Genomic DNA, 21,571 nt, shown 5'->3' with positions numbered 1-21,571 from the left:
TCACGCCCTTAGTGACCACTAAAGTGGCTCCGATCTTATCAAGGAGGCCAGCAGTCCATCCATACTGTGAAACTGTTCCAGGGAAATGATCTCAGAACACTGGTCAGTAAACAACGTCTGTTTAGGGTTTATCATTCAAAGCAGTTGCCAGAGTTCCTTGGCAATAAAAATTATCAGGGTTCCACTGGTGTATTCATATCCTCATGTTGCCCAGCAGCCCTGCCATGATAAATCCTCAGGAAACTGGCTGCTAGTTTACAGCGCTTCTAGAACTCAGAAGCAGTGTCTAAATCGGCCTGTCACCATAGAGAGTCCCAGGCTGCTTCTTAAGGTCCGGAAGTCTTTTGGGGGACAAGTCAGTTCTGGGGTTCTCTGTATGGAAGGATAATGATATTCCTGCCTCTGTCCGTTTTCAACACAGAAGTTACCTTCATTATCCATTAACTGCTTGCCTTTTGGCTAGTCTTTTTGCTTTACTTCCTTGTTCTGGTAACTCTGTTTTAAGTCTATTTCGCCATAGAAGCATTTAGATAGAGTTGTGACACAAGATGACCTCTGGACTCTGTCCTTTTGCCTCTGAAGCGGCAGGCGCTCTAGACGTAGGGCTCAAAACTCAATTTAGAAAGACTTTTTGCTTCAGGAAAAACACAGACATTATCATCACCAGCTAGGCTGGATTCACACACCAGTTAGGCCCCTGTAGTCCTGCCTCCTTTGTTGTTCTTTCCTTCTCAGGTTCAGGTAAATGTCACTGAATACAGATGAGCTCTGTGCTAACAAAAGGCCTGGCTGCCCACAGACCCAACTATCTTCACACTTCTTAACTACCCTGGGAAAATGACTTTCTTTTCTTAAATCAGGATTCCCACATCCCCTCACACTGCTTCCTTTCAGTTTCCCACAGAAACTGAAAATGAGCTTGAAACTTTCCCACGAGCTCTACAGTATACATATTCTGGGTGAGCACATTATCTTGACAACACAGAACATAGTGGGGTTGGTACTTTAAAGTGATGGGTTTTTTCTTGGTCGTCAAATCTTACCACATATTTCAAAAATAAGCTTGATGATTTCTTCTTTCTGGAGGAAAAGAGGAAAATGTATTAATTGTGTGACCATATTTTTCCTATAGTCATGAAAGGTATGTCTTATTATAATCAGCATTGGGCTATTTGACTTAATCCTTCCACTGCAAATAAAATACATAGCACAGGGGCTTCCCTGGTGGCACAGTGGTTAAGAATCCTCCTGCCAGTGCAGGGGACACGGGTTCGAGCTCTGGTCCGGGAAGATCCCACATGCTGTGGAGCAGCTAAGCCTGTGCTCCACAACTACTAAGCCTGCACTCTAGAGCCCACGAGCCACAACTGCTGAGCCCATGAACCACAATTACTGAAGCCCACACACCTAGAGCTCATGCTCTGCAACAAGAGAAGCCACCACAATGAGAAGCCCGTGCACCACAATGAAGAGTAGCCCCCGCTCGCCACAACTAGAGAAAGCCCGCGCGCAGCAACAAAGACCCAACACAGCAAAAAATAAATAAATTGAATAAATAAATAAATAAATAATACATAGCACAGAGGTTAAAAGTTGCCTATAGTATATCAGAATTGAAATGTGTTTGAGCTGTGAAATGTAATAACTCAGACTTGAAGTTCAAATTGCAGCTCCAGTATTTATCAGCTGTGTGACCTTGGGCATGAAGTGACCTAACAGTGTCTGTGTCTCAGGGATGTGGTGGGATTAAATGAGGTAACACACACACAGGGTCTGGCCCCACAAAAGATGTAATACTTACAGTCGGCCCTCCATAGCCATGGGTTCTGCATCCATGATACGGAGGGCTGACTGTACTGCGCCATTTTATATGCGGGACTTGAGCATCCACAGATTTTGGTACCTACTGGGTTGGGCGTGGTGGGCGTGTCTGGGAACCAATCCCCTGCAGATTCCGAGGACAATAACGGTGTGGGCAATGTATGCTTTCAGTTACATGGTTTAACCCACATGTGCTGACAAACCAGGACAAGCACCAGGGCCCAAAGGGATCTCATCCAATGCTGTATTCCCTCCTTTTTTTCTGTACCAATCCCCAAATTTGCAAGTCTTCTCTCCAGTTTCCTAATACCCTCACTTGGGCTCTTCCATGAAACCTCCCTGGGTTCCTGGTTGCTGCTTCCAGGTCCCACTGCTCACCAGCTCCATCAGAAGGGCCTGAGATGAGCTGGGTACTAGGAATCAATGTGCCAACATCCTGCCCTGCATGGCATGTTTACAAATGCCATGGGATGAGACTGGAGAAGTCAGGATTCTACATCTGCCAAAGACATGAAGCTGACAGGGATGATTAACTTAACAGATGAGAGAAGCAGAAGCCCAGAAAATCTCAACTGGAAAGAGCGGTGGACCTGTTCTAAGAAGATACAATGTAACATTGCAAAAGTAAAGTTTTAAAGGAGAAAACCTATAATGACAGAAGTGAGGTAAAGGTGACATAGACGGTAACATGGCTTAACAGAAGCATGTACAGAGAATATTCAGGGCATTTTAATTTAATTTCTTTTTCTGTAAATTGAGTAAAAGCCAATGATTTCAAGTGGCTATACAAAAAGAACTCCCAATGTGAGATTTTAAAAATTATATGAAATGAAGGAGTCAACAGTTACCTTTTTTTTTTTAGGCTTTGTCATGCTTTTCCACATTTAGAGAGACATTTAATAAATCTGAAACTAGAGTATGTCTGGAAAGGGGAAATGTCTATTAATATATTTATATTGTTATCTAGGAAAGGGAAATGTTATGTATTTAATATACTTGTGTTTAATTTTTTACAAGTGGAGAAAATACTTTTCACTAAGTTTTATGATTATAGTTTTTCACTTAACATTATGTAGTAATTAATTGCCCGTATTATTAAGTATTCTGAAAAACTTGATTACTGATGTCAGATGCATGGCCATTTTAAGGTTCTTGATGCAGACTGCCTTACAATCCTCCAGAAAAGTTGTAGTAACTGACGCCTCTAACAACAGTATATAAGAAAACCCGTTTTGTTTTGGAGACACAACACTGGTTATTATTATTATTATATAATCTTTGCCACTTGATAGAGCAAAATATCTCATTGTTTTAAATTACACTTACTATTGTGAGGCTGAATTTTATATGTATGTTTCCAAGTTGTATTCTCTTATGCACAGTCTTTCTTTTGTCCGTTTCTTTCTATTAGAATGTTTGTCTTTTCTTGACTTGTAAGAGCAATTTATATATCAAGGTTGCATTTTAATTCTTTTCACTGTGCTTTTATGGCATAACTAGGTCTAATATGCTTTAAGTAGTCATATATATGTGTGTGTGTGTGTGTGTGTGTGTGTGTGTGTGTGTGTATAAATCTTTTCCTTGTATTCTTTGCTTTTAAGTCACTGGAATAGTTTCACCCTTTCCATTAAAATTGCTGAATGACCATGTTGGCTACTCAGTGCCAATGATGAAGGCATCAAGTTTATACCCCTCAAAGGACTCATGTTTACATGAGCCTAGTAAGAAGGAGGCAAATAAATAAATACTTTTGTAAGTACTATTCTATTGGCTTGGAGCTAAGGAACCACGCTGGTCTGCCGGCAATACCAGGGATGGGAGAGTGGGTGTGGGCCTGTGGTCCAGGGACATTAGGCAGACTCTGACTGGGGTGGGGTGGGGAGAGGAGGAGAAAAAGCTTTCCAGGCAGAGGATGGAGCATACAAAGTGCAGTGCACTGGAGTACTTGATTAAACTTGTGGCTCAGGGAACGTGACTGAAAGAATGACAGGAAATGTGAAAGACAGATGGACTTTAGAGCCTTTGTGTCATGCTGAAGAGTGTGGACTTATCCTGAGCACTGAGAAGAGACATGGTCCGTAGCAGAGAAGAAAGGTGATTGTGGCAGCCAGTGGAGGGGTCTGAGGTTCCTGTATAGTTCAGGCAAAGAAGATAACACTAGGAAGCCGTGGTGGTATTGATGGATGGGAAGGAATGACCTGGAGGGACATTTCAAAAGGAGGTGAAGGGGGTTGGTGAGTAACTGGAAGGAAGGATGAGGGAAAGGAGTCTAGGAGGCAAATGATAACGGCGCCGCTCTTTGAGATAGGGAGGGATGGAACAGCGGCAGGTTGAAGCTAATGAAGGTCACTGGTTCAGCTTGATTCTGGCTGGGTTTGAGGCACCTGTGGGACACCCAGCTGGCGATGTCCAGTAGGCAGTAGGATGTGAGGTCTGGTGCACAGGAGAGGGGTTCAAGCTGGAGGCAGATTGAAGAAATGCCAGTGTACAGTTGGCTGTTGAAACAGGGATGGCAGACGAGATTGTGTGGAGGAGAGCTTCTCTGCCTTTTTTAACCCCTCCCTACCCTCTTTTGTCAAGCATATTCTTTTCTATATTTATAACATAAAAAGGTTTTTTCATTCTCCATAGAACTTTACTGTAATATTAAATGAGCCTTTTCAAACTGTTCATCCCCCCGACTTTTTTTTTTTTTTTTTTTGCGGTACGTGGGCCTCTCACTGTTGTGGCCTCTCCTGTTGCGGAGCACAGGCTCCGGACGTGCAGGCTCAGCGGCTCCATGGCATGTGAGATCCTCCCGGACCGGGGCACGAACCCGTGTCCCCTGCATCGGCAGGTGGACTCTCAACCACTGCGCCACCAGGAAAGCCCCATCCCCCTGACTTGGATAGCTGTCCCTCCCTGAGGGTTTGAAGACTGGGAAGAAAAGGCTGAGGGCAGACACTGGGAAACACTGACATTTAAGGGACACATGGAGAAACAGTCTTTCTGAAGCAATTTGGTGTGAATGATTAAAAACCTGAACTCCATCAATGGAATTTGCCTGTTAAAAGAGGGCTTTGTTAGTCTGGACTGAATCTGCCACTGAGAGTGTTTGGGAATATATTTGATCCGGGAGAGAATGGGGTTGGGGAGAGGAAAGGTGCCTTCCAAGAACGGCCTTCATGGGGGAGCAGCCGGGATTTGGCGTCAGACAAGCCAGCTTTGGCTTTATCTAAGGGCTCTGGTACTTGTTATTGAGGTGTCTTGGGGCGTATCGTTCAAGCTTTCTGTGTGACTTGGTGTGCCTTTATCTGGAGGGAAGACACTACTACCTACCTCATGGGCTGTCATGTGGATTCATGTGGGTTCTGGGCGAGAGGAGGCCGCCGCTTATAGCCTGTCCCCTTCTCCCTGCACCCTCTCCCCACCGGCCCTGTGCTGCACCGGGCCTTAGCCAGCACTTACGAGGTGAATCCAAGCTCTGTCAAATCCCCCCAGATGCCTGCCCCTTGGCCACCTCGTGCATACAGGTCAGTGCTGTCAGCTTCCAATCTTGGGACATTTGGGGCAATTCTGAGACCCTGTGTATCCAGAATGCAGTACAGAGGGGGGCGTGCACTCAGGGTGGTCACTCCTCACCTGGGAGAAGGGGTGTAACTGGAGAAGGACTAGAAGTCCAGGGGTCCAGAGTGGGGGCCGTACTTTACATGGGCCCCCCAGGCACCCTGCAGTACTGGGTCAGGGTGGTGTTGATATGAAGGAGCCTGTCACATATAAGAATCTCATTTAATGCTGACCTTGGCTTTCTAAATGCTACAAGGGAAGAGTGAAGGAAAAGAGAATTAGCATCAAACCATACCTGATTTTGTCTGCTCTGGATCCACATATCACTTCTATCACAGCTGTGAGCTCCTTGAGTCCAGAGACATAGCCTCTTACTCTCAACTATTCCCCCAGTGCCTGTCTTAGATCCTGACCCAGGGTAGGTGCCCAATAAATGTTGGTGAAGTGAATGAACAACTGCATGGATGAAGGAAACCAGTTCCCCTCTCCATGTTGGGACAGGAGGGAGGGTATAAGCCTATGGGAAACATTCCTCTGGGCATTTTACATATACCCTCCTCTGCTACTTTAGGGAGAAATTGCTGCATATATAGCTGCTTCATCCTCCATAGGCATCTGGGGAGGGTCTGACTTCTGGTGGGGAACAACAAAGAGAAAAAGGCAGATGGGCCATAAAACCATGCACAGTTCTGTTTGTCACATGTCCAGCTCTCGTCTTCACCACTTGAACTTCCACCCCTGGGTTTTCCTGGCACTATACATAAGGTCAACATCCCCAGACCATGACCCACCAAAGAATCAAAAAGGGAAAAAGCCTACTTAGTGCTCTGTGGTGACCTAAATGGGAAGGAAATCCAAAAAAGAGGGGATATATGTATACATATGGCTGATTCACTTCGCTGTACAGTAGAAACTAACACAACATTGTAAAACAACTATACCCCAATTTTAAAAAAAGGTGGGGGTAAGAGAAGGTCCCTATTTCTCCTCAACTCCAGGAGATGTAGTGTCTCAATGTTAGAAAGGAAGAAGTAGACTTTGCTATAGAAATTCTAGAACTTTCCCATCCTGTGGGACTTTCAGGGGTCAGCTTTTTGTTTGTAGTGGTGCAAACAAGAGAACAAAAGAGAGAAGAACAGGGAAAGTTTGTACATCATCACAAATATTTGTTGAATAGGTGAATCAGTACAGAAAAGTAATCCCAATTTTGTGATTGCTGTTGTCCTCAGAGCACTTCTTAAAGGAACTAGTTCAGGAAAAAAGGAGCCTGCGTGCTGAAATGTGAAGGATCATGTACAAGAAAAAGTCCCTTGCTCATTTGGCTTCTTTGAAACAGTTCACCTCCTTGTTAACCTTTCTACCCGCGGGTGGGCAGTTACATCTCTACCACAAAGCTGGATAAGGGCGCTGGGTGTTATGTCTCCCTCACATTCGGGTTCAGTTACCTCCTGCATCTATGTCAGCACTAATTCTGTGTCAAAAGAAGTCACTTCTAAAGCTAAAACACAAATGCAATCATTTTGTGAGCACAAACCCCTCAATTACCCTCCAGGAGTGATACTCACTGTCAGTCCTCGGTCTCCTCTTGGACCCTGTAACCCCTACTTAGTGGGAGAAGAGTAACAGTCAATGTAGGTTGGAAGCAGTTACTGTGTACAGTTACCATAAGATGTTAAAAATCACTTCTTGCCTGTTTGCCTTGGGGTCCGGGATCTCCAATTTCCCCTTTATCCCCTTTCTTTCCCACATCGCCCCGTTCTCCACGTTCTCCCTTTATAATACAATGAAAAGATAAGCTTAGAATGTGAATATTAACACCAAATAAGAAGAACCCTAAAGTTCTATTTCCTTGCAACTGTGGTACCTCTTGAAGACCTGTGGTTCTTGTTGATATAAATATACTATATGAAAAAAAATGGGGGGGCATTTTATTTACATCCCCCCAGGTACCATAATCTAATTCATGATGAACTCGGGACCTCAAGGTGAGGAGACCATGAGATGCCCTCCAATTAGCTCACTGCCTTGAGGAACTTCAACTGTTACACAGGTTAACACCCGAGTTATCTGGTATCTTCTTCGTGGTACGTTGTAAGGATTTATTCCTTATCATCTGGCTTTTGAGTGTGAAGAAAATGAGATTTCATAAAGTAAACATGTTTGTAGTTAGGAAAAGAAATGCATAAGGATTCACTCTGAAATGGATTTTTTTCCTCTGAGCTTTGTAAGGAGAAGAGTGTCAAGTGCATGAGAGCTCTTCCAGAGTTCAAGTTAAGCTACTGAGATCCTAAACCTAAGCATTTCTCTTAGGTCCTGAAATACTTACCTTCCTGCCAGGCAGGCCATGGCCTGTCATGCCCTTTGGCCCTGGGAAGTCTTGAGGTCCTTGCTCCCCCTGCACTCAATATGTGAAAGGGATGCTCCTGTTAATTTCCCAAGATATTTCTCAGAATATACTTTCGGTCTGATATACATCTGCACTTTCAAAACTGCATTATCTAAATTTGGGAGGAAATACACATATAAGTCAGATGGGCTCAATACTTTGCTAGTAAAAATTTAACTACTTATCTGGGGTGGAAGTGAGGGAGTTGGTTTATAGCATTTGTCTGTTTCTGTGGTGTAAATACTTCCGCCTTTGCCAATTTCAAACTGTGAACTTGACATCAACCGGTTCACAAGTAACAAGCAGCTGTTACTGATATTTCAGTCATGATATTACTGGTAATTTTTATAATCTTCTTTACATTTTCTATATTTTTGATATGTCGAAAGCATGTATTATCTTAATAATGGAGTACAAGAGGATTTAACAGCATCTCTACCCAATTAATGCCCAGGAGTGTTTATATAATTCACCGTACACTCTTTGTTCCATACCTGATCATTTGTAGCAACGTAAATCCATTTATCTAAATTCAATACCTCCTAAATTTGGAAAATAAAAATCTTTTCCTTTCAGTACTTGTTTTTAACTTTCCCCATCATATCTTATCTGCCGTTCCTGTACCCCCATCTTCAAAACCACACAGGTTTAAAAGGTGTTCATGATGTTGAACATGAAACAGGAATAATCACTAACAAGTATACAAATGTCATAGCGCTGATGCTGCTTGGATCAGCAACCCCTACTTCAGATCATTATTAGCAATGAGTCTGTGGCAAAGGTTTGAAGGACCATGGGCTCCCGGGATTTGATTTGCTTACCTTTAGCATCTTTCTCAAAGGTATCCTGACCATGCCCACTAGAATCACTGGTATGCTCAATAAAAACCTCAGACCAACTTAATGAGAATCAAAGATGGAGGTAGGGGTATAATATGCATTTTGCCATAGGCTTGCGAAGGCTGGAGATCCGAGGCTCCAGAGGCAGGATGGGCTTTAGAAGGTCACTCCTGGAAGGGGCCACAGAGGGGTGCTTGGAGACCATTGTAACTTCAAATATCAGCATTCCTGAGCCCCTTGTCGTAGCTCATTGACTTTCAAGCTTTTTAAAAACAGAACCGTTTCTTTTTAAAAGTGTTATAGTGAAATATTTCAGACACAAAATTTTATATGGAAAAAGACAAACACTGATATAACACCATATTAAAAACTTAAATAGTACAGATACCATTGAAATCCCCAATGTACCTAATCCCCTTCCCTGAAGGAGAGAGGAAACCTCTCTCTGAAATTGATATGCAACACTCATATCTACATTTTTATGCTTTAACTACACATGTGTATATTCTAAAACAATGCACAATATTGTTTTTTATATTTAAACTTCAAATAATCGATACATTTATGCATCTAATTTGTATTTTAAATCTCAACACTATCTATTTGAAATTTATCTGTGTACATATATGTAGTTCTAGTTTGTTAATTTTCTCTGCTCTACAGCATTCCATTAAATAACTAGACTACATTATCCTAGTGATGGGCATTTAGATTGTTTCCAGCATTTCCCTATTACAAATAATGCTTCAGCAAATAGTCTTGTATATATCTTTGCACACATCCCTAGGAGAGAACTCTTTCATTGTAACAAATCTTATACAGTAGAGTACAAAATAAAATGAATATAAGTGGAGATTCTCTTGTTGGTAAATGAAGTGCTCAGTTCTTCCTGCATCCATCCCTATCCCCTAGCCAATCTGGCTTGGCTAAACTCTGAGGCCCTTTTCATCTCTGTCATGTAGTATTTCTAAATGGACGGCAGGTAGGGGGGTGTAGTTTTGCCTCCTCATTTAAACTCCAGAGGTCTCATAGCAAGTTCTTTACTGTGGTCAGATTGCAGAGAACTCATTTACTGAATGTCTTTTTCACCCTATTAACACTTGAGCCAAACACAACGCTCTAGCATAGAGGGCTCATAGTGAATATTTATGCAGTGATGTGCACAGATGTCTCAGGTCTATCCAAGGAGACTCTCCCCTGAAGAAGGAGTGCCCCTTGGGTGCTTAGCTGGCTAGAGGAGACAGGCCGGGATCATTGGTCTGCTTTATTCACTTTACAGAACAGTCCCCAGGAAACCTGGAGCCCCAGAAACTTGGATAGGGATTAGAGCCAGTTAAGTAAGCCCCAAACAGTAAAGAAACACTCTGATTCCAAGCTGGAGATTTTAGCAGGACAAAGTAGAGGAGAAAAATCTGTTCTGTTTCTAAAGATTACACTGCCAACACAGGCGTAATGAAGAGGAATAGGTGGGAATATATGGGTAACACAGCCCAACCTCATTACACTTACTGGAAAACATGCTCTACCAAGAGTGATCTGCAGCCTCATCTTGAATATGAAAGATAGAAGGGTCTGTCTACATACAGACTAGCCTGTCATACAGATTAGGTAGCCAGCCCACAGAGTGCGATGAAGATTCCTGCCTGAGATGCTGCCATTCTCTGTTCTCATTCAAAAGAAAATTAAAAACAAAAATTACACGGAAGGTATCCTCTGAAGAAAGATGTATCAGTAAATGACACTTCGGCATAAATTAGCGATCTCAGATTTTTTGTGGAGGGGAATAAGGACATCTTCATTCAACCAGGTCCCTGGTTGAAAGGTGGTTTGGGGTTGTCAAGGCTATGCTTGAGAGCACGGTTACCTGAGTTGCAGGGTCAGGAGGGTTCCAAGCCAGGTGTCGGGGAGATTAAAGGTTCTTGGGAGAAATCTGTAGCTGGCTTTGTTCCAACCCCAAAGGACAGAATCGTGTGAAAAACAAAGGGGCTGGGACTATGGCGTGATGGTGAATTATCACTGGGGATTATATATTTAGAAAAAGTGGGTTCAGAAAGAACTTGATACCTTTCTGACAATTATTCAGAATAATTATTTATTTTACAACCTTTTAGAGTCCCACAGCAGCTAATCTAGAGCATGTTCAATAAATGTTTATGACTGACTAGGTGCTTTTGAGAAATGACACAATTTTCTTGTGAAGTTAAAAGCTACTGTGGCTTCATTGCCATGCCCTGGCGGGAAAAACCTCAGAATAGCCAATTATCATGTTAGAATCAGCTCCATGTTCAGGAATTTATTTTGCATTACTTCATAATATAGACATTTTATATATAATTGTTAACATTGTACTTATTCCAGGCAGCTGGGTTTCCCTATAATAAAGGCTTTTTTTTTTTTTCCTTTTTAATCACCAGTTTCCCTTCAAAATACTTGAGGGCTTCTTAAGTAGACTATCTGGCTGAAAGCCTTTAGCAAGTAAGTCCATGCCTTGGCTTGGCAGAGGTGAATACTATCCAATCAGATTTTTTTTCCTTACAAGTCTCAGGAAAATGGTAGGCAATGATTTCAGGATGGGTCAGAAGCCACTGCACAAAAGAACCTGTCTATCTGAAGATATATAATTAAGTCCACATTTCAAACCCAGCTTCTTAACCACTATATCTCAGTCTTAGCTCTTTTCTGCTGACGTTGTGATCAGTTTAATTTTGCAGCTGATTGCTTATTCTCTGGGAGAGAGACTTCTAAGGATAATGCACGACTACCTGAATATTTTAATAGATTGGTGTGGCGTGCGTGTTACCAGTATGTCAGGAAACAACAGTGTTTCTTTCCAAATGTTTTCTCAGTAAGGTGCTATAAGGAAAAAGATCAAATTCATAGATGAGCCCAAAAATATAAAATGGATGTCTGGCTTCCTCTTAGGATGTAGAAAACTAGGCTGCTTTTATTCTTAAAACCTCACCAAAGTTGCTAACTAATCTATGAAATCGCAACTTTCCTTGAATCTACCATAGAGCTGTGGTTGCAGAGCCACCAGCTTACACAAAATCTAAGGAAACACAGGCTCCTCCAAGGAGAGACAGGACATGGGCACTTACCTGCTGGCGATGACAGATGTCATACAAGCTAATAAGAAGAATTCAGCTAAAATTCTTAACAAATTGCTGAGTGTGGGTTAGTTGGAGAAGACAAAACTCCTGGGATCTCCAGGCACAAGGCAAATTCATACCCACCCACCCAGTCTCTTCTGGGACCTCACCAGTGCTCAAGAGAGAGACTGGGGACAGGGCAAGTCCCGAAGTTTCCCTAGTGGGGCAGACCTAGGGGAGGGAGGCAGCAGCCCCCCAGGGGAAGGCCCGAAGCCCCCATGGGACAAAAATCAAGACAGCTAGGGGAAGTGAAGCAAACCTTTAGGGCACAGATGACGATCCATGGCAGCTGAGGGAAGGAAACAGACTAAAGCCTGCAGGAATGAATCCTGGGCCCGGACATTTAGACACTAAAGGTCCTCTCTCTATGGCCCTCAGGGCAGAGTCTTTTTTAATAACCCAAGAACTGTCATCCATGTATGGCAAGGGTTTTCAAAACAGCTCCCGTGGAAATTTCCATGAGCTGGACCAAGATGCTACTAACATTAATATTGATGACTACATTCATTTCCTATTGCCCCTATAATGAATGACCACAAATTTAGTGGCTTAAAATGACATAAATTTGTTCTCAGACAGTTCTGGAAGTTAGAAGTCCAGATCAGTTTCACTAGGCTAAAGTCGAGGTGTTGGTAAGGCTGGTTTCCCCTGGACACACTGAGGGGAGCAGCCGTTTCCCCTGATTTCCTCAGCTTCCAGGGGCCACCTGTGTTCTTTAGCTGGTGGCCCCTTCCTCCATCTTCCTCCCCTTCATCACCTCTGATTCCATCATCACATTGCCTCTTCCACAGTCTCTTCTCCCTCTGTCTCCCCCTTTATAAGGACACTCATGATTAAATGTAGGGCCTACAAATAATCCAGGATAATCTTCCCATCTCAAAATACCTAACTTAATCACATCTGCAACCTTCCTTCTGCCATGTAAGGTAATATTCACAAATTCTAAGAATTAGGACGTGAACATTTTTAGGGGCCATTATTCAGCTTACCACAGTGGCTTTTTCCATATTCGGGCAAAAAGAAAGCTAATTATTCTATTTTTTTTTTTTTTGTAATTTACCTTAATGTAATTCAGTTTAAACAGTACCATGAATGTGTGTATGTGCAAGTTAATTTACACTCTAGGGGTGCTGAGTTAACACTTGAAATACTGTATTCAGTATTCAAAGACAGGTGACTTGACTCTTGCTATCTGAATTGGCTCCACAAGGATGAGAGAAACAGTTTATCCCTGGGGGAACAAAGGGGCGTTCAAGACGTGTGGTAGCTGGAAGTGTCGTATAGGCCCTTTCCTCTTTCGTAAGTCGGGTATAATAGCCAGGTGGGCCCACACCCCCATGAATGCTTCTGGTAGAGTACCCTAAATTCTAGAACTCATTCAGAACAGCTGCCTCTTACCCTCATCCCATAATAACGAATCCTGTCAGGGCTTCCCTGGTGGCACAGTGGTTGAGAGTCCGCCTGCCGATGCAGGGGACACGGGTTTGTGCCCCGGTCCGGGAAGATCCCACATGCCGTGGAGCGGCTGGGCCCGTGAGCCATGGCCGCTGAGCCTGCGCGTCCGGAGCCTGTGCTCTGCAACGGGAGAGGCCACAGCAGTGAGAGGCCCTCGTACTGCAAAAAAAAAAAGAGAAAAAGAATCCTGTCACCTGATCTGATTAAGAGGTTAGTTGGTCATAAGAACATTGTTGTCCTTGCCTCAGTGGGATCATTTTAGGCAAAGTACTTGTTAAAGTACTTAAAGAGATAGAATGGAATTTGGACCCAGTTTTCACTACATGTTTTTGTGCCTACTTGTTAATAAGTAGCTGAACATAGGGTAGAATTCTGTCTGAAACTTGCTTTAATTGAAGCATGGCACCTAACAGGAAGTTTGTCTAGGAGAAGGCAGGTCACTCCTGCTGACTTCTAATCTTCAGAGACTACCGACAGTCATTGAAAAGAATCTGACAAATTGTGAATGTCCATAGTGGCCTAGTTCAGCTCACAACAGTCATAGCCAAATGTGCTCGATTTGGCCATATTTCCCCCCAGTCATTTTTCTTAAACTTTTAGTCCCTACTTCCATTTTTCTGTTTATAACTACCAGCAGATGATAAAGTAATGAAACAAGTAGCAACATGAATATTTGCAAATAATTTCAGCAAAAGCCAAGCCACTTCACGGGACTCTGATTGTTTCATGGACACGTGTGCTCACTGTTAGGATGTTCTATCCAACTCACAGAATTTAGTCCCGTTTTCCAGTAACAGGATGGTTCTTAGCATAAAATCTAGAATTAAATACATTGATAGGTCACAGTGCAAAGAGCATCATAGCTTCGAGGGTTTTCATCAGCTGGATTCAGTTGCATAAATTGACTTATCCTGTCCTCCTGCCTAAAGAGCCTTCTGTAAAACCTGCCAAATTTCATGAATATCTTGCGTGGCATTTGAATACACTTGACCACAAATGATAACTACAAAATGACAAGGTCGGCTTTATGGCAGCTCCTCTGCTAGAGAGAGGGGACTCTGGATGCTCCCTTTGCTGGCCATCTCCATGGTGCAACCTGCCGGTTTCCCTCCTGAGTTTCTCGTGGTTGGTTTGTGTCATCGTCGGTGTGTGTTTTAGAACTCCGGTGTCTCTCACGGTGCTCTCTGTGCCCTCAAGGCAGATGTTTGCCTTGGACCCTTATTCCTGTCCACATCCATGGTGACCCTCTGGGGATAACCCCCCGTTCTCTAATCGCCAGTCTTACCCCGGTCTCTAAGCTCCAGGCGCGTAACATGATATCTGCTCTCTAGACCTTTCCTCCTGCTGGCCATTTCGGAACCAAAACTGTCAAATACAGAAACTCTCCTTCGCCACATCTGCCTTTCTTCCTGGCTTTCCCTCTTTCCCTCACCTCTCAGTCTTCCAGGCTTGGGGTTCTTTTTCCGTTCTGACCTAATCTGTGCTCCCAGAACACGTTCATCCCATCTGTGGGCAAGTCCCAGCCCACCAAACGCGTCCCAGGAGTCTTCCCTGACTCGCCCTCCCCCTAGTCAAGAGTAATTCCCCCAGATCTACCCACCCCTCTCCTGTAGCCTGTCTCAGAACAGGTTTGGATGCTCGTATCCTTTCTGCCCTGCTTATCTTAAACTCCCAAAATTGAAGCACTTCATTTTATTTATCTTCCCACCCTCTGAGGTACTAATTCCAGGGTCCTGCATATCGCCCTGAGCTAGAGACAAGCCAGTTTGTCTTGTGGAGGCGAGCCATCTCTTTGGTAGAAGTTGCCTAGAGACCATGCATCGTAATCTCTGTCTTGTTGAGCCTCACAAACCCCCATGGGTACCTCGGTAAATTTCACGATGAGCATTTGGGATCCATGTGGAAAAGAGATAACAAAGTAGAGATGCATGGAAAAGTACCAGCAGAGATTTCCTATTGTGGGTCAACCAAAGGAGGTACTGGGTTGGCCAAAAAGCTCACTCAGGCTTTCTATAAGATGGTACCAAAAACCGGAACGCACTTTTGGGCCAACCCATTATTTATAAGCAGGTCGACTTTATTAATATCTCCTGTGGCACTAGCCCGGGAGACAGTTGAACAAAGCAGGTGAGGAGTTTGCTACAAGTCAGAAAACCACAGTGACTCATTGAAGAAGGCTTCTGCTGACTGCACAGGCCTCTCCAGCCGGGCTGCGAGGGGGCAGGCACAGTGGGAATGCTGGCCTGTGCAGCCACAGCTGCTACCACAGCAGCAGGACATGGAGCCTCCTGCTTCCGGGCCTCCTGGCCCAGTGTTCAGTCCCTGTGTATAAGTTTGCTGAATGAAAGGATTCCAGGAAATGGTATATGCTTTCAAATTACTCTTCTCTTTTCCATATATCCCTTCATTAACACACAAGAATTGACCCAGAAGCAGCAGTGTGCTGATTTAATACTGAGGTAGGCTGAATAATGGCCACCAAAGCTATGCAGGGCCTAATGCCTGAAACCTGTGAATGTTGTCTTGCTTAGGGGAGAAAAGGTTTTGGCAGATGTGACTAAGTTAAGGATCTTGGGTGGGGAGATTATCTTGAACTATCTGGGTGGGTCCTAAGTGCAGTCGCAAATAGTCTTACAAAAGAGAAGCAGAGAGAGACTTAGCTGGCAGAAGAGAAGAAGGTCTGGTGATTGAAACAGCAAAACAGAGGCGGAGAGAGAAGATGTAAACCACTGGCTTTGAAGATAGAGGAAGGGGCCATAAACCAAGGAATACAAAGAATGTGGCCCCAGACTCTGGTAAAGCCAAAAGGAAATAGAATCCAGCCCCCACCCCCAGTTTCTGGACTCCCTGTCAATGCCTTGACTGTAGCCCCATAAGATTCATTTTAGACTTCTGAGCTCCAGCACTGTATTAAATCACTGAATTTGTAGTAGTTTGTTACAGCAGCCATAAGAAACTATCACAGATATGAATCTTATGGTTCCTCCCACCTTTAGCAGATCAGATCACAACACAGAACATTTTGCATTAAATTACCAAGAAATAATTTGGCTCAAAAATCATTTGTATTTCAAGTTGTCAGAAGGTGAAAATTCGAACATTGAAATGAGGAGGCTGTGAGCTGCGCCCAGGGTGGCTTTGGATTTTGCAGGCAAAGACTGTTCTCTGAGAAGTGATGCTCTTCTATGGCTTTTCTCCCTCCAGGAGAGAAAGCAATGCTGAAAAATATTTCACACCAAAGGGAAGTCAGTGTACGACTTTGCCTTTGCAGCATAGTTGGAAATTGGCAGAAGGCTATGAGTCACTAAGGATGATGGTTCAGATTCAACAAGTCCATCCCTTCTAAACTTGCCCTGGCTCAGATGCACATCACCTGTGGACTAAACTGTTACAATAGCTTCTTAATCCATGTCTTTATTTCTGCTCCTATGCCTCTATACCAGAGATTCTCAACTATGGGGCAGGGGGAGGAGATGCTACAGTAGACCCAGAGGATGCAATGGGAGGAGCGTATTTCCAACTACACAATCCACCTCCTACCCTCACACCACTACCTAAAAAGGGAACAGTGAGAATAGTTGCTGATGGAGTGTTCTGGACATGTGAATGGTATGGAGGCAAAAGAATGAGAAGCATTGTTCCAAACTAAATAACAAATATACTAAAACATTCAACTGGCTGTGTCACACCTATTCTTAAAACTCTTCCAGATTTTATACCCAAGAGAAAAGAAAACATAAAAATGTGCCCACGGATGTTCATAACAGAATTATTTACGATAGCCAAAAAGTGGAAACAACACAAATGTTCAACAGAAGACAAATGGATAAACAAAATGTGGTATATCCATACAATGCAGTATTATTTGGCCATAAAAAGGAAGTTCTGATACAACATGGATGGCCCTTGAAAACATTATGCTAAATGAAAGAAGCCAGCCACAAAAGACCACATGTTATGTGATTCCATTTATGTGAAATGTCTGTAATAGGCAAATCCATGGAGACACAAAGTAGATTAGTGGTTGCCTGGGACTAGAGGTTTAGTGGGAAGGGAAGGGAGAGTGACTACTATGAGGTACGGGGTTTCTTTGGTGGATGATGATAATGTCCTAAAATTAGGTTGCATTGCTAGTTGCACAATTCTGTGAAAATCCTAAAAATCATTGAATTGTATACTTTAAACAAGTGACTTGCATGGCATGTGAATTATATCACCATAAAAGTGAGCTTTTAAAATAAACAAACCCTTCCAGGCCTTTCTATCATCAGAGCAGTGGTTCTCAAAGTTCGGTGTACATCAGAAATATCTGTAGAGCTGGTTAACACAAGGGCTATGGGGATCTACTCTCAGAGTTACCACTTCATTAGGTCTACGTGGGGCCCAAGAACTTGCATGTCTAGGTGATGCTGACAGAGCTGGTTGGCGGCCGTGCTTTGAGAATCACTGATTGATAGACTCCAACTGAAGTTCTTCAGCTCAGCCATGAAGGTTCTTCACAGTCTGGCTTCCCCTGTTTTGTAGCCTATTTCTCTGCAGGCTTTATCTCATCTTAACCTTAACTCATATAGATCTATTTCTGGTTCCCCCATACTTTTTGGCCATATATTGGGTGTCATTTTACCCCTAGTGTCTAAACCATTGCCTGGCACAAAGCAGATATGCAGTTAATGTTTCTGGACCATTCATTGGGCCCAGATCACCCCAGCACCCAAACATCTCACACAAACAGGTAACTACTTCCTCCTAAAAGCTGGTGCTACTGCCTGTCCAAATCCCCTGGGATTGGGGCCATAAAGAAAAAGGAATGGAAAAGCCAAACAGTCTTCATGAGGCATAAACCTAGAAATTCCAAATTTATCAAAATATATAAGCCATGCTTCCTTGAACAGACAGCCAAAGGGAAGATGCTGGTTAGATTTACCTAACTTCAGTAGGCACAGCCTTCAGAAACATCAAGAGGAAAATGTAGGGTGAGAGTCTTTTCTGTTAAGTGAACAGAGAAGTACAGCAGGCAGCTTTATACATAAGCAGAAGGGAGCAGTTCCAGCTGTCACAATGAATGTCTCTTAACTGTCACACTTTTAGGTGTGAAGCCTGGTTAAAAAAAAATGATCTTCATGTGATTCTGGGTAAAGGGAAATGCGTTTAGACTACACATTACATGTTTAATTATATCGAAAAGAATATACCAATGTGACATTAAACCAGGCCTTCCCTTAGGCCTAAGTTATTTCCTATCAGTAGGTTTGGTGAGACCCATTAACTTGTGTGGTGCACCGAAAAAAAAAGACCCAGGGGTGGATTTCACCCACACTTCATCCCGTGATCTCCAGCCACACCGCTGACCTCCAACCCACTGTGAGCAGAGTGCCTGCTATGCCAGCACCCTTCCAGATCAGGCCCCTGGCCTCCCTGACACTTAAATTGCTGCCCCTCCCACCGAGAAATTCTGGAGGTATGGTTGACACTGGCACTGAAAAGCCATCATGGACATAGATTGCTTTTAAACGCTGGTAGTTGAGATGTGTGTTACATGTTACATGCCTATCAGGATGACAGCTACTGAAAGACAGTAGCATTCTATAAGCTGGTTATTCTTTACCAGGAATAAAAAGCACAGAAAGGACTAACAGCTAATTGCCCTCTTAGAGTATTTCTTTCACCAGAGGATTCACAGTACTTGCTCATCTATGTGTCTCTTTCTGGATATCCTACGGGGATTAAAGGAGTAATATAAAGTCCTCTGAATTCTTTAAACAAGAGTATTATAGGTTTATTTCACTTAGCATAATGTCCTCCAGGTTGGTCCTCGTTGTCACATGTGGCAGATTTCCTTCTTTTGTGAGGGCGGTGGTTAGGAATCTATTAGATGTTTATACCACATCTTCTTAATTCATTCATCCCTCAATGGGCATTTAGGTTGTTTCCATATCTTGGCTATTGTGAGTAGTGCTGCAGTGAACATAGGAGGGCTACGTGAAATACTAATACTAATACAATACAATACATACTAATGCAATACTGCGTGATTGTACTTATATGAGATAACGAAAATAGTCAAACTCACAGAAGCAGAGTAGAATGGTAGTTGCCAGGGGCTCAGGGGAGGGGGAAATGAGGAGACAACGGGTATAAAGTCTCAGTTATGCGAGATGAATAAGTCCTAGAGATCTGTCGTAAACATCATGCCTAGAGCTAACAATACTGTGTTGTACACTTAAAAGTTTGAGTAGATCTCATGCTAAGTGTCCTCACAATAAAAGAAATTAAAAACTGAAATAGCTGAAAATAATGATGTGTTTTAAAAAATGGAAACGATAAATATATCCAAGTCTGTTTTTCAAGAAAATAAAGAAAATTACGTTAATTTAAAAAAGTTGAAAGAATAAAAGTACAATGGAGGCTTATGGTTAATAATTCCTATAGGCTGTCCTCAACCCCATTCATTTATATGCCCTGTTTTCCTTTCTCTTTGCTTTCAACTTAGCATGGTAGTAACTATTCCTGACAATTCAGATGCAAGTTTCAGAGGGGCAGAAGTACTCATATATGGAAAATTTTCTCTTGATTTTTCCCTGTAAAACTCTTCTAGACTGTCTTCATAAGCTGCTTAATGACAACCTAAGAGTTGTCCTTGCTATACCATGGAACACACAGATGTGGGCGGCATATCTAAGGCCAAGAAACAAAATGAAATATTGTGAAAACAAAGTCACAGTCTCCTATAAAAACATATCTTTTAAGAAAATTCTGTTATTAACAAAGTTAACTCAGGCTTTAATTGCATCATGCTTGCTTCAAGGCTAAAGCAAGAAAACACTTGAGTTAACATTTAACAGTAAAAGAGACAAATATGGTATAATGAAATTATATTCACAAATTTTTATAAGCCTAGACTCGTGCTCACAGTGAAGTTGAAAACCACATCAAGGGATTAGCAGCAGCAGAAAAATTCACAGGTCAGCAGGTTTCAGTCCAACATAAAGAAGAAACGTCTACCAATTATAGCTATAGAAAAAGCCTTTCAAAATATAGTGAAATGGGGCTTCCCTGGTGGCGCAGTGGTTGAGAGTCCGTCTGCTGATGCAGGGGACACGGGTTCGTGCCCCGGTCCGGGAGGATCCCACATGCCGCGGAGCGGCTGGGCCCGTGAGCCATGGCCGCTGAGCCTGCGTGTCCGGAGCCTGTGCTCCGCAACGGGAGAGGCCACAGCAGTGAGAGGCCCGTGTACCGCAAAAAATAAAAAAAAATTAAAAAAATATATATATAGTGAAATGGAAATATTTAATACCAGTACAAGTATGGGAAAATACAAGAATGTTCTCAAGGGAAACATATAAATAAATTATGTTACACCCACATATTGGACTATTACATAGCTGTTAAAAATATAGTAAAACTTTATGTATTGATTTGAAGGGCCATGCTTGCTCTAGTAACTGAGATGCGGAAGCGGGTAGGGTGAGCGAGTTGGGGAAATTATGTATAGAATGGTTTTTAAAGGTTGCTGTGCTGTATATGTGTGTGTTTTTGCAACCTAGTTGAAAATGTGGAAGCTACACCCCCAAACTGCAAACAGAGGCAACCTTTACAGGGTAGGACTGAAGGGGAAAGAGGGAGACTTTCACAACTTTGAGTAATTGTGAGGTCTTTGGATTTGATACAAGGATGCATAAGTTTCATTTTAAAAGGTAACAAAGCTTTTCGAATTTGTTACAAGGTCATTGGAAAACATACAAGAAAGGAAAAAAGCTTCTTCTACCCCCTAGCATGCCCAGAGTCTGGATGGCCAGATGCCCTTGAGAATGCTGTAGAACAGATTCTTGTGATGGATGGGAGGAGGACGAGGAAAAGCCCTTCTAATTCAGATCAAGGGCAGTGCCTCTAGCAACTACTTCCTCTTTGGCATCATGAATATTTCCTTGTTCACTAGGTCTTTCCCATCAGCATACAACATACCATAATATCTCCCACCTTTAAAAAAACTTCCTTAATCACACACTTCACTCCCTCTATCAGTCTTATTTCTATGTTTCCCTTTTCAAAAGTGTTGCCTGTATGTTCTGTCTTGACTTCCTTTCTCACCATTATCACTTTTAAAACATTTTATTTTAAAATAATTTCAAGCTTACAGAAAAATTGCAATAATCATGCAAATATTTTTTTCGCCCAGATTCATCAGTTGTTAAGATTTTCCCCCGTATTTTTTTCTCTCTCTCTCTCCCTCTGTATGCATGAATACGTGTGTGTGTGTTACACACACAGTTCTTGTCAAGATCACCAGTGACTTCCATGTTGTCAAATCTAATGATCACTTTTCAGCTCTCATCCAATCGGCAGCACCAAAAGTAGCTGACAATGCTCTCCTTCTT

At 42.8% G+C, this 21,571-nt stretch overlaps 1 protein-coding gene across 1 annotated transcript in view; it reads right to left on the bottom strand.

The window, feature by feature from the left end:
- COL28A1 (collagen type XXVIII alpha 1 chain) overlaps positions 1-21,571 on the bottom strand; it is a 157,859-nt gene that overhangs the window by 19,282 nt on the left and 117,006 nt on the right. Inside the window, 4 exon segments of the mRNA XM_029233287.1 lie at positions 1,044-1,080; positions 6,933-6,968; positions 7,058-7,138; positions 7,694-7,762. Coding sequence (XP_029089120.1) covers positions 1,044-1,080; positions 6,933-6,968; positions 7,058-7,138; positions 7,694-7,762 — 223 coding nt within the window.

Source organism: Monodon monoceros, unplaced genomic scaffold (genome assembly GCF_005190385.1).
Source record: "Monodon monoceros isolate NGI ecotype Baffin Bay Population unplaced genomic scaffold, NGI_Narwhal_1 Super_Scaffold_2, whole genome shotgun sequence".
NCBI lineage: Eukaryota > Metazoa > Chordata > Mammalia > Artiodactyla > Monodontidae > Monodon > Monodon monoceros.
This window is presented reverse-complemented; position numbering and strand designations above follow the sequence as displayed.